Source organism: Centroberyx affinis, unplaced genomic scaffold (genome assembly GCF_046629955.1).
Source record: "Centroberyx affinis isolate AG114_WGS23_722 - 3 ecotype Tasmania unplaced genomic scaffold, CSIRO-AGI_Caff_v1 ptg001874l_1, whole genome shotgun sequence".
NCBI classification, from domain to species: Eukaryota; Metazoa; Chordata; class Actinopteri; order Beryciformes; family Berycidae; genus Centroberyx; species Centroberyx affinis.
The window spans coordinates 35,942-52,172 of record NW_027280248.1 but is presented as its reverse complement, the minus strand read 5'-3'; the positions used below and the strand labels follow the sequence as shown (position 1 = coordinate 52,172).

Genomic DNA, 16,231 nt, shown 5'->3' with positions numbered 1-16,231 from the left:
GAGAGACAAAGCCTTATCAAATGGGGGTCCGGGGCCCAAATGTGGACTAAATTAGGGGTCCTTGATATGAAAAAGGTTGAGAACCACTGAACTAGCAAACCTGTAGTGTTGTAGTAGTAGTAGTGGTAGTAATATAGTAGTAGTAGCAGTAATAGGCTAATAATAATAAAAAAATATATATATAATCTTTTTTGCTCTTTTTTGCAACTTGAACATTTATTATTATTGTCATCATTATTATTATTATTATTATTATTATTATTAGTAGTAGTAGTAGTAGTAGTAGTAGTATTAGTAGTATTATTAATATCATTATATATTGTAGATAAGATAATCCCGGCGGTGTCTGATCATACACGTTCAAAGAAACGGCGGTGTGAACCATCTCGTTTTGCTATACTATCTTTGCTGCAACAGCGCTTGTACAGCTTGTTCTTCAGAGTATTTTTTCCCCTTGGCGCTACACCACTACAGTAGTAGCCTACTAGAAGGGGAACAAGGCAGTATTTTTAGTACAGGCTGCTGCAACAGCCGGTGTCACAGATGCTGCAGGATTGACAAGGGCTGCGGATAGATACCGAGCAGTTAAAACTCAGTGACAAACGATGTAAACAAGTCCCAGTCCACTGTGGTGAAAGGCATGTCACATTTGACCTGCTCGCTGCTAGCGTGCCAGCTAGCAGCCGTTAACTCTGACTGACTAGCAGAGAGCGGCCCAGCTTTCCTTCCCAGAATGACAAAGTTAAGCTAGCAGTGAAACATGAAACTTTACGAACAGACGAATGACAACAAACCGTAACGCGTTAATTTCAGTGGAAAAAACAACAACAACAACGCGGTTTGTTTGTCGCAGCGGTTGGCCACTTTTCGGCTCTCATGCGGACTTTTCAACCGTTTTACCTCGCGCCGTTTGCAAAGGGTTAACAGTCATACTACTGCAACCAGCCAAGAGTCAACAATGTCTTTACTACCAGGAGCAACACGCCTGCTCGGAAGAGGGAAAACCTTGCTCCGTGATCCGTTTAAGAGGATTTGCGTAAACATGTCGTCCTCCTATTCCCCCGGTAAGCGACTGCGGGTTCTGGTTGACATGGACGGGGTCCTGGCGGACTTCGAGGGGGGGTTCTTGAAGAAGTACCGGGCCAGGTACCCGGACGAGCCGTACATCACCCTGGATGACAGGAGGGGGTTCTGGGTGTCAACGCAGTACGGGCAGCTGAGGACTGACCTGTGTGTAAGTGAACCGCCTGCCTGGAGGACCGGCAGGGCATGCCAAGGGGACCTGACCTAGGACCCCGCACCACCAAGGGTCTCCCAAAGCCCTGGGTTGGTGTGTAGATATAAAACTGTAACTGAATTGTAAATGTGCACTCATACATTTGCATACTATCCCCGCCATTCTCAATAGCTGTGGAGCTATAGGGCTGCAACTAACGATTATTTTCATTTTCGATATCGTTTTTTTTTTCTTCGATTAATTGATGAATCATTTAGTTTAGAAAATGTGAAAAATAATGACAAATGCATATCACAAGTTACCAGAGCCCAAAGTGATTCTTAAAAATTGCTGACTTAACTTAAGTTAGTCTGACAGCAGCCAAAACAAACATATGAAATGAAAAAATGAAAAAAACAAGCTAGTGTTCACATTTGGGAAGCTGTAACCAGCAAATGTTTGGCATTTTTACTTGATAAATATATTTATTTAACTAGAGACTTTGGAGCGCACATGCTCACGTGGATACCCCCCCTTCACATACACACGTGTAGATATATCCAATGTACACGGTTGATGATAAGCTCTGTGTGTGTGTGTGTGTGTGTGTGTGTGTGTGTGTGTGTGTGTGTGTGCTGACTCCAGGCGAAGGCCATCAGTATCTGGGAGTCCAAGGACTTCTTCATCGAGCTGGATCCGCTGCCAGGAGGAGTGGAGGCTGTCAAGGAGATGGCCAAGATGGACAAGTAGGTTTTGACGACACAGTTCACTCATATGATAAATTAAACTGATTTTGGTTACTGCTGTTACAATATAAAAGATTTTCCGCATCGCTTCAATAGGTAGAGCATGGCACTAGGGCTGCAACTAATGATTATTTAATGAATAATGTATGTACAATAACGTATCAATTATTTTTTCAATTAATCAATCTATAAAATGTCAAAAATAATGACAAATGCCCAAAACCCCACAGTAGTAATTTTATAATCATATGAAACGGATAAAAGCAGCAAATCCTAGAATTTGTGAAGCTGCAACCAGCAAATGCTTGGTATTTTTACTTGATAAATGACTATTATCAACATTATAAGCAATACATTTTCCGTCAATCAACTAATCGTTTCAGCACTACATGGCACTAATTTTGCATCGATATATCAGGCCGATACTGGGCTTTTAAATATCAGATATTGGCCAGTCATCCCAGGTTCCTCCCTGACCACAGCTACATAAAAACAGTCCGTAAAACCTGCAGTGAAATTTAAATTTTCTTTGCACATTTTATTTACTATCATTATTATTATTTACTAATTATTCAGAGATATTATATAGTTTCTCTACCATTGAATAGGTGTGGTGGGTCTCCCTGCCTTAAACGATCTGCTGATACTAAAAGAATTTCATTAGTCTGGGTTTCAGTGGAGAGTTTTAGTGTCTCATGGTGGTCTGAATGCTGCTTCAGAGGCTTTTCCACCCTGACAAGAAGAAAATTCGGGAGGGAAACATTGAGTACTTGTAATTTTTCGGCATAAAAAATGGTCAAATTTAATAATACTGAATATCGGCATAAAATATTGTCTTTCAGCAGCTTCAATCCAAAAACATCGGTATTAGCAGCATCAGTCTGATTATTATTATTCAAATATTTGTATTGGCTTTTTAAATGCAAAAACATATAATCGACGAGACCACAAAAGACATCTACAAGATATAGAGAAAATAAAAACAACTGATAAAAAAAAAAACAAATTATTACACATATTACAGAGATTGTCAATCAATTAGATCGTAGTCCTATGTTTCAGTGTCTCTAACATGGAATTCCAGGTCAAAGTAGTCCAAAAATGGCTGCCAGACTCTATAGAATCTTTGGGTGGATCCCCTGGTTGAGTATTTCAGCCTCTCAAGCTTTAAATGCGCCATCACATCCCCAACCCAGCGCCTGTGTGTAGGAGGAGTAGCTGATCTCCAATTAAATAAAATAAGGCGTCGAGCCAATAGAGATGAAAAGGCTATGGCGTCTGACTGGGCAACAGATACCGCCACCTCGTCAGGGACCACACCAAAGACTGCAATTACGGGGTCAGGGCTGATCTTCTTGTCGCAAATATAAGAAAAAGTCTCAAAAATAGAAGACCACAATTTTACCAACGTTGGGCATGACCAGAACATATGATAGAGGGTGGCTGGAGCCTGATGGCATCGGGAGCAAGTTGGATCTATGTCCGGATATATCCTGGCAAGCCTGCTCCTAGAGAGATGAAGCCTATGGAACACTTTAAATTGAAGCAAACCATGTCTGATACAAATAGAAGTTGAATGTATTCTCTTAATTGCCAATTGCCAGGAGCTATCCGAGATCTCATAGCCAAAGTCCTCCCCCCAAGCCGCCCTAATATGGTTAAGTGACGGGGAGGCAATCATTTGAATAGCACAATACAATCTACTCACAACTCCCCTTTGATTTGGGTCCCCATCCAACCACTCGTCCGTCCAACTATTCGGCGGGAGCAGCGGAAAAGAAGAGAAATGCTTCCTAACAAAGGCATGCACCTGTAAATACCTGAAAAAATGCAAGCAGGGGATAATGTACTCACTCACTAACTGCTCAAAAGACATGAACACACCGTCCTTAAAATGATCCTTTACCCGTTTTAGACCATTCCTCAACCATAACTTGAATGCTGCATCCATGAGTGAGGGTGAAAAAAAAAGTGCATTAGCCACAATTGGGAGAGAGGGCAAAGCCTGTCTGTGCTTAAAGGGACTGGGACTGAACTGGGAAGCATCGGTCTGTTTGATTCCCTTTGGGACTGCACAGGCTAAAAACGGATGCACTCACTACGTGTTTGGGAAAGCATCCTCCAAATAGCATACAGTGTGTTAAACAGCTGTTTCACTTACTAACTCTGTAAACATGAAGAGGCTGTGATTGCCGGTAGCACACGGTAAGGTGGAAGAACGTCTATAAATAGCCCTCCTAGTTATGAAACTGTTTGTTTACATTTCCTCCTCATGGTGGAACTGAATGGGTTTCTTCGGGCCGCCTCCGCTCGGTGAACGAACATGTTTTCTTTCCAGGGAAACAACCATATGGCATGATCTCATGTTTGTCACTTCTGTTTTCTGTCTTTGTGTTCTCCCAATACGGAAGGTACAGGTGCACCGTCCCGTGCGCGTTAACGGTCAATAAAGAGCGGAACTGATTAACATGCAGTGAGGGGAAAAACAAAGTGTACAGCGCATTCAGCAGGGGGAAACAAAATTCATTGTGAATGTACATTGGGTGGAAGAACGGCTTAGCAATTAGAGAGACCGTCCCGCACCTGAAAAGTCACATGTTGGAGCCAGTGTGTCCCATCAACATCCATTTTTTGGTGTCCTTGAGTAAGATACTGAATCCCTGCCTAAATGCCTGAAATGTAGAGCTGCAACGATTAATCGATTAGTTGTCAACTATTAAATTAATCGCCAACTATTTTCATAATCGATTAATCGGTTTGAGTAATTTTTTAAGAAAAATAAGTCAAAATTGTCTGGTTCCAGCTTCTTAAATGTGAATATTTTCTGGTTTCTTTACTCCTCTATGACAGTAAACTGAATATCTTTTGGGTTGTGGACAAAACAAGACATTTGAGTATGTCATCTTGGGCTTTGGGAAACACTGATCCACATTTTTCACCATTTTCTGACATTTTATAGACCAAACAACTAATCGATTAATCGAGAAAATAATCGACAATGAAAATAATCGTTAGTTGCAGCCCTACTGAAATGTAAAAATGCGCGTATGTTTGTCAGTTTTTCCTTCTGATCCTGTTGTTGTTTGTCTTTCTCTCCGCAGCACAGATGTCTTTATTTGCACCAGTCCTATAAAACATTACAAACACTGTCCGTATGAGAAGGTAAGCTGACCACCAACACACACGCTCGGTTCCCTTTGCAGTCCACGGAGTTTGGGAAGTGATTACTGTGTTTCCTTTTTCTAATCACATCTGATTTTGATATGTGTGTGTGTGTGTGTGTGTGTGTGTGTGTATGTGTGTGTTTCCCTCCAGTATGCCTGGGTAGAGAAGCATTTGGGTCATGACTTTCTGGAGCAGGTCATCCTGACCAGAGACAAGACGGTGGTTACTGGAGATATCCTCATAGATGACAAGCCTGACATCCTTGGTGAGTGTGTGTGTGTGTGTGTGTGTGTGTGTGTGTGTGTGTGTAGCGTCATCTCATCACCAAGTGAATGACGAAAATGCCCGCTGACGAACGTTTTCTTACGACAAATAGAAATTCTGTGTCGTGACAATATTACAGATTAGTTCCTCGTTTTTTTATTTTTCTATCCATGTTTGTCACTCAGCCTCATCACTGTGGTGTTTCTGCACTGCTCTTCCCACAGATCACCTGTCAATCAAACAGTGTGGGCGGAGCTTGGATTTTCTGTTGATGCAGTTTCTCTTTTCTTTGTCTGTTCAGCCATGGCGGCTATCGCTGCTCATGCTAACTACCCAGTTCTTCTTCTTCTGTTGATTCCAAACAAACTGGAAATGTAAAACGCATCACTTCCTGTGCGGCAGAGGATTTTTCCCGGGAAAGAGCTGTTTAGAACAGACGGTGGAAAAGCTTTCATGAACCGGATGAATCACTGTTGTGTTAGAGCAGTCGGTGACAGAGTGAAGCAAAACGGTTCTAGGAAAATGTTACAGATCACAGCTTTAGTTTGATGTAGTTTATTATTATCCAGCCACAGACATGCATTAACTAGTGCAACAGCTCTTTGTCCCTCTTGACCACACTCCCAAAATTATCACAGTGTATATTTTGGCAGCTCCCAGATCAACAGATAAATTGAGAAATGTAAATATAGCGCAAATGCAAAATAGTGCAGTTTTTTCTTATCTAAAGAGCTGCTGCAGTGGAGATTTTTATTTTTTATCGATCTGCCATTTTAATTGTCAGTGAGTAACCGACTAAACTGAATCAATATAACATAATTAAAACCTGACTAAATTTAGAAATAGTGTGAAAATGAACAGTGTGTGTGTGTGTGTGTGTGCATACGTGTTTCATAGAAAGGAAGGAAGAAAGAAACGTGGCAAGAAGAAAAGTAATGTTTGTTCCAGAAATGGAGCGAAAGGAAGAGATTGCGTAACGGTGTCACGGAGCGTGGGCTTTACCATTGTTTGCACCTTCTTCACCGGTTCGTTGGCGCCACACACAACAGCCGCCACGCTGTAGGTTCTGTGTTACTCAAGATCCGCTGGATTGACAAATGTTTTGAACGATCACGTGTCCGTCCGTTAACGTCATGTTTGTGCCGAACCTGTCTCCGTAACAGGCGTGGAGCCGAGGCCGACGTGGGAGCACATCCTGTTCACCGCCTGCCACAACAAACACCTTCCCATCAGCCCCTGCCAGAGACGTCTGCTGTCCTGGGCCGACGACTGGAGGGCCGTCCTGGACAGCAAGAGGCAGTGAGGAGCTCCGTCACCCACGAGCCGCGGCGACCTGGGAGTTGGGGGGGGGGAGGGGGAGGAGGGGTCATCGCCATGACAACAATCACCGTCTTCATTTCTGGTGAAGGAAGGTAAAAGAAGGAGGAGAATGAGCAAACAAATTAAGAAGACAATTTGAGGAAACATGGAGGTTTTAAGCAAACCAAACTCTTTTTGAATTCTGTTGGCAGAGGACATTCACCTGTTTGACCACAAGGGGGCACTCTGAGACCGAAGTGTGAAGACTGAAAACTGACTGCAATGAAAGAACAGTGGTAATGTGATAAATCAGCATGAGAACATAGTTTCAAAAAGTGTTCAGTCAGTCCTTAGCTGCTCAGTTCTTTCACTTGTGTCAGAGTTTATTGAGTTTTGAGAAGGGAAACGAATTCACAGTTTGAGTCGTCTGCCTGGGATCTGCACAAAAGGTTTACAAATAGTTCACAGTACTGTTTTAATAGTCAGTAGAGTCTCATTCACTCCACTGCACACTTAAGAAAATCGTCTCCACCAATAATAGGCACTGATGATTTTGTGCAATACATAAACGGAGAAATTCGACCCGGGCTTTTTTTGTTCTACCATTAATTGATGTGTACTTTTTGGGAGTGTACTGTAATGTGCCAGTGTAGTATCTGTCTTGGGTCACCGAGTACCACTTTCAAATCACAAATATAGAAATATTACAGATATCCGAGTTGATACGGTAATATTGGTGCTTTTTAAAAAAAACGTTTCCTCTATGTTTTGCGATGATCTATGCATCTTAACTAACTCACCGATGAGAAAATACTAGTTAAAGCCTGAGAATTGCACACACACATATGCATGTACGCACATTGCCAAAACCACACATCTTAGACGAGTGTTGAATAGATTTTAATCGCAGTCATTTATGATGTGTGCTAAAAAATATGTTTATAGTAATAAATGAAGAAAGACAGTTAGACCTTTATTGAAAACATGCAACTAAGAATAATATCTATTTAGATGGATCGAAGAATGAAATAAAAGAAAAAATATTTTAATTTGCTGTAAATCACATGAGAAAGATGATTATTTTGTGTCAGATACTACCTATCCTTTTTCTGTTTTCATTTTTAGCATATACCTCAACACACACACACACACATTTGTATTCATCGTAACGTGTCATTTGCCATTTGAGATGAAATAAAATGTTGACTGAAAAGAATATATACATCTAATCACACATCTTATGCTGTGAAAAAACACGAGCCACAGTACAGTACAGTATGTTTCAGCCAAACACCTCCGAGCTCCTCATCGCGCCTTGCTTTTAGAGAATGACTCAAGATTTGTATTGTGCTGCTTCTTAGATTAATTAAGACATAATTAGACAGAGAGTGCATTGGTATTGTCTGTTGCTGCTAATGTGCTTTCTGGGAGGAAAATGGAGGATGTACTTAGTGCTGAGTGTTGTTTTGTTCGAGGAATCTGGTTTGTTTTATGTAGAAAATCATGTTGGTGCTGATTTCTGTCCATGGGGATACTACAGTATGTCCTTTTGTTACACAGCTACTGAACTCTCTGTAACGCTGTTGTATTCCACCTTAAAATACATTAAAAAAAAGCAGGAGGTCCAAGGCACTCGTCATGGTGCTCTTGTGTTTTAGGGTGCAATCACACCAACAGTTCATTTTCTTATGTCTAAACCAGTGGAAAATTGACTTTGTTGCATTTTTGTTTTAGGTTCACACTGCCAAATTTCAAGTGAACTAGGGCTTGTAAACAAAGGTCACATGATCCACAAGTAGCTTGTTTATTGGACAGAGTTTCGGTAACCTATCATCCTTCCAGGTTAGAGATTCTGGCATCAGGAGGGAAAAACAAATCCAAATTCCAGTCACTGTTAACTTTAGCTCAGTATGATGAACTTTACTGCTCTATTTGCTGTAATTGACCTTCTCTGAAGATGAATATAGCAGAATATGAGCATCAGTCCAGACTGCAGTTTGCCCTCAGTTCATTTTGTCATGCTCAGCTTTCCAAGCATGAGGAACTGCTGGCTATCAGATGTCAACATCCGCCTCCTCCTACCTAAAATACCTTGTGTTTCCTGTAATTAGTTGGGATCATGTTCTCACTTCTAACAAACCACACTGCAGTTCATGAATTCGAGTTCAAACAGCATTATTCTCATCTGCTTAAACGAACCGAACTAAAGGAGGAAACACTCCAGAGTTTGAATAAACGGTTTCAAACATGCTTGGTGTGAATGCAGCCTTTGTTTCCTTTAAAATCACATTTACCAAAGACAAACACCTTGAAATCACTACTTAGATATTATATTTCATGTGTATCCCCAAAGCACTATCTCCTCTTCTTTCTTTTACATAAAAGAAAACCTCAATCTACACTTTGTCTGACCTGGTTCACTTTCAGAGCCACTCCTTTGCTTCCTTACACTCGTCTTTGTAATTTCAACTAGGCCAGTCTGCTGTGTCAAGTGGAAGCAAAGGAGAGGAGGGAAGTGACTCTGTGGAAACACCACCGAAGTCTTGTCCGTTGGTTCCATGTGATCGCCCTCCTGAAAAAAAAAAACTAGTCAACCACTGCATAACAAACCCTGCATGCGTCAAACAGTTTTGTCAATGAATGTCTCATGTTTGTGGTGCTGCTGATAATAGTTTTGTCAGTCACTCTCGCCTTTGTGGGAGAGACTTAAAATGTTAAAACCGCCATGTAGAAAATAGAAGATTTAATAAAGAATGCTTCACTTTGAAAATGTTGTAATCTGATGCTGTCTTTATTTTGTAAGGCCAATATTTAGTAGTTAAATTTGTCTATGATTTATATCCATTTTCCATATCATTCACATGATTTATACTGTATGTATTTCACCATAATTCCTGTTAACCTCTAGGGGGCGCTCTTACTCTGTGCTTCTGGCATATAGCAGCTTTTGCTCCATGTCTTCCTCCCTTCACCCTTCTGTTACATATAAAAACAACAGCGACTAACACTCCCGACACAGGAGAGGAATGTGAAAATGAGCTGTAAGAATATTTTTCTCACCTCGTTTTTAACACATTTAAGTGGAAAGCTCTTTCAGTCTGTATGCAATCAGGAATGTGGAAGAACCAGGAAAGAGCGAGTTAGATAATATCACTAACAAATGCTTAACACACACACACACAGAGAGCGTGACCCCAGCAGCACCTCGAGTACGGAGGCTTGTCCTGAAGTGAACCATGTGGCAGATCGTGTTGCTATGCAGAAAGAGAAGTTAGGTAAACTACTGTCTGCACCTGCTGGGCCGCCAGTCACACAGTCCTGGGTCCTTCCTGGTCTTCATCCAGTTTTCTGTCCACACAAAGCACAGTATCATCTTCTCACCTCGACCTGTACAGCAGTGTGACAGTTCAGATTTCTTTTGTCGTCGGAGGAAGTGTGTCATTTCAACCGGCTGTGGCTGTGAGGATGGAGGGACTTTCATTCCTTCATTTTTTTTCCCACCCGCTTAAGTCTTGATTGTGTGCGATGTGAGTAGAGCTGCAACGATTAATCGATTAGTGGTCAACTATTAAATTAATCGCCAACTATTTTTTGAGTAATTTTTTTAAGAAAAATACGTCAAAATTCTCTGATTCCAGCTTCTTAAATGTGAATATTTTCTGGTTTCTTTCCTCCTCTATGACAGTAAACTGAATATCTTTGGGTTGTGGACAAAACAAGACATTTGAGGACGTCATCTTGGGCTTTGGGAAACACTGATCCACATTTTTCACCATTTTCTGACATTTTATAGACCAAACAACTAATCGATTAATCGAGAAAATAATCAACAGATTAATCGACAATGAAAATAATCGTTAGTTGCAGCCCTAGATGTGTGAAGCTCTGGCTGCATATATGTTGTGAGTTATGTTTGAAGAGTTAACATTTCTAGCCAGCAAGTGCTAATTAGGTAGTATTGATAAAAAAATACACAGGATAAACAAACTTTCAGAGCTTACTACAATGGATACAGCATTGTTTCATCAACTTTCTGCCCATTTAGCACTTGCCAGGCAGAACTACTGATGATGATACAACATCATGTCAGTAGGGAAACAGCGGGAAATCCGATTGGCAGCCAATGACCATGTAACTTTTGGTCCTGCAGCTTTTCTCAGCCGACAAGCTTGTTGACTGTCCACTTATTAGCCGGGTTTCCTTGGTGCTCTATAGGGAATGAATGGTCTTCTGATGACTTGTTTATCTACGGAAGCGTAATGCATTCACTTGAGAAAAAAAAATGTGCCCTGTTTTTCTGAATTAACGAGATAATTATCTCAGAATTCTGAGAAAAGTTTTCAAGGGAAAAAAAATTCTGCTCTGTTTTTCTGAATTAACGAGATAATTATCTCAGAATAAAACTGGATTAAACTAAACAGGCGGGACATGTTTGCTTCCATGAAATCGAGCTCTCAAGTAGGAATGAGAGCTTCTCTTGGGATTTTGAGATATCTGAATTCAGAAAAACAGAGCAGAATTATTTTTTTTTCCATGAAAAATTCGGAGATAATTATCTCGTTAATACAGAACAACAGGGCAATTTTTTTTTTCTCAAGTGAATGCTTTACGCTTCCATATTTATCAGACTGTTTATCACACTAAGAGTTGTTTATCAGACTGTTTATCACCAATTTATCCAATCTACATGACTTAAAGGATAAGGCCGGTGTTTTTTAATGCATTGCTTACCGTCAACAAATCCTGTGAAAATAACAACATCAACAATGATTTTGTTTTGCCAGCAAGTCTCGTCCATGTAGCCGGTGCCCAATGCAGCCATGTCCCAGCAGCCACAGAACTCTATTGTATTAAAAAAAACAACTTTTTCCTCAAACAACTTAATAAGCCGGCTGTAAACACGTTTGCGATCTTAGGAAAGTAGTTCCGTCGCACCGAAAATAGTCCCCGGCGTAATGAAGAATTTGTTCCCATTTGAATTTGATTTGGTAATAACTACAACAGCCTGACTTTTCGTGGTAACAGTTAGCGATTTTTAAAATGTTAACTATGTCTTTGTGAGCTGTATTTCAAGGTTTTTAGCTTACAATTGGAGCCAATGACTTCCGGGTTGACGGCTAAAAACGATACGTGGGAAGTCAGAAAGTAACGGGAGTAGAGCAAACGCATTGTTGATTTTGTTATTTTCATAGGATTTGTTGACGGTAAGCAATGCATTAAAAAAACACCAGCCTTACCCTTTAAGGAGGAAACCCATGTGAACACAAGGAGAACACAGGAAGGAGCAGGCATGGAGCCCCGGACCTTCTTGTTAACCGCTGAAGACACAATGTACTGAATGCTTTTGCTCTCTTGTCAGCTGTGGGAAATTCCAAGGAACAGTCTCATAAGTAATTGGTTATGTGTTTTTTTATGTGTTTTATGTGGGGTTTTTTTACATAATAATTTGGTTGTACTGTATTACATTATACTGAGACCTTGAGAACGCCAGGTGGCTTAATCTTCAGAAATCCTCTCCTCTTCTTTCATCTTCTCTCTCCAGCATCCAACATCTATTTTTTTCTGTCCTCTCACTTACGCTCACGTTCCTCCTCCATGTTTATAGTGGCCCTGATGTGTGTGTGTGTGTGTGTGTGTGTGTGTGTGTGTGTGTTTATGTGTGTGAACTCGTTCAACTCACCTCCACACCACGGCCAACACACCACACCATTTCACCATGAGCACGTTTTCCCTCTCACATCGACTTCTTATTTATTTATTAACCCTTGCAGAATCTTCACGCTGCATATAGTTGAATCTGCAGAAAGCTTGAAAATCTGTTTACTACAACTATCACCATGAACTCATGTCAGTCATATGAAATACTAAACGCATAAAATGTCTCCTACTGCTTTTCGTCCAACATCTGAGGCCATTTTCACACTGCAAAGCTGACCTGAGCTTCTCCCAGGTCATACTTGTTCACATTTCACACTTGTAAATAGCAAACCAGTGAGATTTTATTGTATTGTTCTGGTTTAGTTAAGCCAAACGCTAGAAGGCCACATCATTTTTTGAGTCTAATTTTGTGTTTGAATGAAGTCACGCTGACTCCAGTTGTCCTGAGGTTGGAAGCTGCTGGTGAAGAAGAGGTGGGCTCAGTGTGTAGGTGCAGTGGAGTGTGGGTGAAGACGCTGTCGGTCGGGTGGTGAGTGTGTTTGTGGAAAGGGGGGGGCGGGAAAAAATCAGCGATGAGTGTTTTGGAGGTGGTGTGTGGCCCTAATTCATCCCAACGAGGAGGAGAGCGGAACAGAAACAACACAACAGACATAAACAGCAAGTGAAGCCTTGTTTGGACAGGAAAGGATTAGTTGTCAGGACGATGTGGATTAATAAATTAACTAGAAGGGTTCATGCTATTATTGCTTGTTCGTGAGTCGGATCTGGATCCCCTCCAAAATTTAATGGGTTCTTCCTTGGCCCGTGCTACACCCTTCCAAGTTTCATGAAAATCGGGCCAGTAGTTTTTCTGTAATCCTGCTAACAGACAAACAAACAGACAAACAAACAAACAAACAAACAAAGAGCACCGAAAACATAACCTCCTTGGCGGATGTAATTAATACAGGACGTCTGTAATATCATCTGTAATGCCGATTTGAACGGGATAAGAGATCTCTGTTGTCTCCAAAATTACAGACATTTGAGTGTTGTTGTCATCTCACCAAAAATATACCATGTGTCCTACATAACTTTGTGCAATTGACATTTAAACAAACTCTGTCATCCAAAGTCTGGACCACAGTTGAGACTTTCGGGTCTGATTTCAACATCTTGGTTATTGTTTATCCAAACAAAACTTAAGCTGTGGCGGGGGAAAAGGCCACAGCTATCTCAAGTAGTTATTTTTACTGGGTACTGAGGGAAAAGCAGTGTGGTCAATAAAAATTAGCGACATGGCAGATTCAGACGGGACTAAAATGACAGATGATCAGTGTTGGGCGGTGACCTGTTACTCAGGAATGCATTACAGTAATGTGATTACTTTTTTCAGTAGTAGTGTAAGGCAGTGATTCTCAACCTTTTTAATATCAAGGAGCCCTAATTTAGTCCACATTAGGGCCACGGACCCCCATTTGATGAGATTTTGTCTCTCGGACCCAAATCTGAGAATATGTCTATTGTTAGATATGATTTTGTCCAGAATTCCCATGACTATCTGTATTGTAGGTAGAGAGATAACAGAGAAACTATGATCAAAACAGTCATTCTCTAATTGTGTTAACTTCTTGTAAATTAAATAATGAAGTTTAACAATTCATCAATTTGCTGGGGACCCCTCTGGAATCCCCTCAAGGACCCCTGGTGGTCCAGGGACCCCGCATTGAGAACCACTGGTGTAAGGGATTTCCATACAGTTACAAATCCCACTAACGCACTGTTACTGCGTTACTTAAACCTGAACCCCCCTTCAACCTTTTCTTTTCTCTCCTTTGAGATTTTCAATTTGTTTTGTTTTTTCCAAATCCCTGTTTGGTGTTTTCCTCATATGTATCTTGCGGTCATGCTGGGCAGGATTACGTCGGCTGTTCGCTAAAAAAGCAAAACAAAAGCTGGAGGCTGAGAGGGAGAGACGCAGACTTTCAGCAGCTGGAAGTTTTCCCGTAACTCTGAATCAATCTCAGTCGAGGATCAAAGAACATTCTGGTCTGTTGTAAACTTTCCACCGAGAAAAACACAACATCCAGTTTATCAAAGCGTCTGATACACAACACAGCAAAGTGAAACCAAGGGAAAAACAAGGAGCCACTGCTGCCAACGAAACACAAAGTAATGGAACGAGGAATGGAACTAATTACTGAGGAATTAGTAAAGTAATGTTCTTCTATTTTAAATGAGTAATAAGTAAAGAGGAATTGATTAAATTTTCCGAGTAACTTGCCCAACGCTGCGGATGGTTACGCTGCCCGAGGCCTTAAGTCGACTCAGATAAATCAAGTGAGCGTGTGGATTGTCTCTCTGTGTTTGTATGTAAATGAAAAAGCCGTCAGTCATCACACACACACACACTGACCGACTTCCACCCATAACACCAGCTCAGCACGAAACAACCTGAATTCAATCCCACAGACTCCATTTCTCCTCTTGGACTCGTTCTCCCTGGAGGCAGAACAGCGCTCTCTGTCGTGCCAACTGCTGTTTTGTTGTGTTGCGTGAAAAAAAAAAAAAACCTTGTATTGCTCTACTTGGCCCTTATTTCTCAGGGTCAGTAGGACATTGTCTGGTCCTGTGGCTCTGGCCCTTATACTTTTTTTTTTACAAGGGTTTGACTGAAGGTGATACAGATATTTTTAGACTGATGTGGCTGATAGCTGATAGTGTTGTTGTTTTTTTCTGTTATGTCTTCTTATATTTCTATGTTTTTGCAATTGCCTTGTTTGTAAATCCATGTTGATTGTGATGAAGCCAAAGTCAATGTGCTTTAAAATAAAGAAAAATATAAACATATATACAGAGATAACATAAAAACAAGGAGGCAGTTTTTTTGTCTGTTTGTTTGTGGTTGTGTTATTTTAGTTTTCTCAGTCTTTGTAAGCTGTTTTGGTGTTAAGCAATATGTCAATTGTCACTTTTTTATAATGTCTTTTTATAGAGGGAATATATACCTTTTTACTTTTTATAAATGCTCTAATGACACAATTGTACGTTCTTGCAAAACCCAATAAACAAAGTTTAACAAAAAAAAAAAAAAAAAACAAGGAGGCAGTGACAATACAAGACCTAGTCATAGGCTGTAGTAAAAAGCAATGCTTTCAGTTCTTTCAGACAATTTTCCACATTGCGGACAATTGGTTTCTAACTACAACTAACTAACTTTCCTCCAGATTTGTATTCTTATCAGGATGGAAAAGCCTCTGAAACAGCATTTAGACCATCATGGGACACTAAAACTCTCCAATGGAATGTAAACAAATGAAATCCTGGTAACACTTTACAATAAGGGTTAAGTTAATTAACAGTTAACTAATGTGTCTAGTAATCATTTAATAATGGCGTTCATGTTAACTATGGTATTAATTTATACATTATTTCATAGTCACCTTTTTAAACTATTATAATAATAATAAATAAATAATAAATTATGTATAAATTAATACCTTAGTTAACATGAACACCATTAGTAAATTACACATTAGTTAACTGTTAATTAAGGGTTATTTAATGCTTATTAAGCATTAACTAACCCTTATTTAGCATTAACTAACCCTTAACTTAGTGACCCTTATCATAAAGTGTTACCGAAATTCTTTTAGGTGGGTTACAGTAGCAGCTCCTGAAGTCTGGGGTAGCCACCTGTTCAACGGTAGAGGGAATTCTGGGATACATTAGGGCTATAAAATGAAGAACTCATTTACAAAAAAATAACGTTGAACAATTAAGTGAATAAATAAAACTCAAACTCAAACTGTGCACTGAAAATAGATTTTCATGGCCGGTTTTACAGACTGTTTTTATGTTGCCGTGCCTCCATCATATTGGGGGTGGATGACACTGACTGGCT

General features: G+C 40.3%; 1 protein-coding gene across 2 annotated transcripts; it reads left to right on the top strand.

Moving 5' to 3' along the window:
* Positions 1–502: 502 nt before the first annotated feature.
* LOC139653108 (5'(3')-deoxyribonucleotidase, mitochondrial-like) lies at positions 503–6,713 on the top strand. 2 transcript variants are annotated; one of them, XM_071530062.1, is made up of 5 exons: positions 503–1,234; positions 1,862–1,962; positions 5,064–5,124; positions 6,301–6,308; positions 6,568–6,713. In XM_071530062.1, exons 1-5 carry the CDS (start codon positions 959–961, stop codon positions 6,692–6,694), a joined length of 573 nt encoding a protein of 190 aa, XP_071386163.1. In that variant the 5' UTR covers positions 503–958; the 3' UTR covers positions 6,695–6,713. The 2 variants fall into 2 exon arrangements, with proteins under 2 accessions (XP_071386163.1, XP_071386162.1); XM_071530061.1 differs by lacking the exon at positions 6,301–6,308 and adding an exon at positions 5,278–5,392 and having other exon boundaries at positions 6,555–6,713.
* Positions 6,714–16,231: the final 9,518 nt, after the last annotated feature.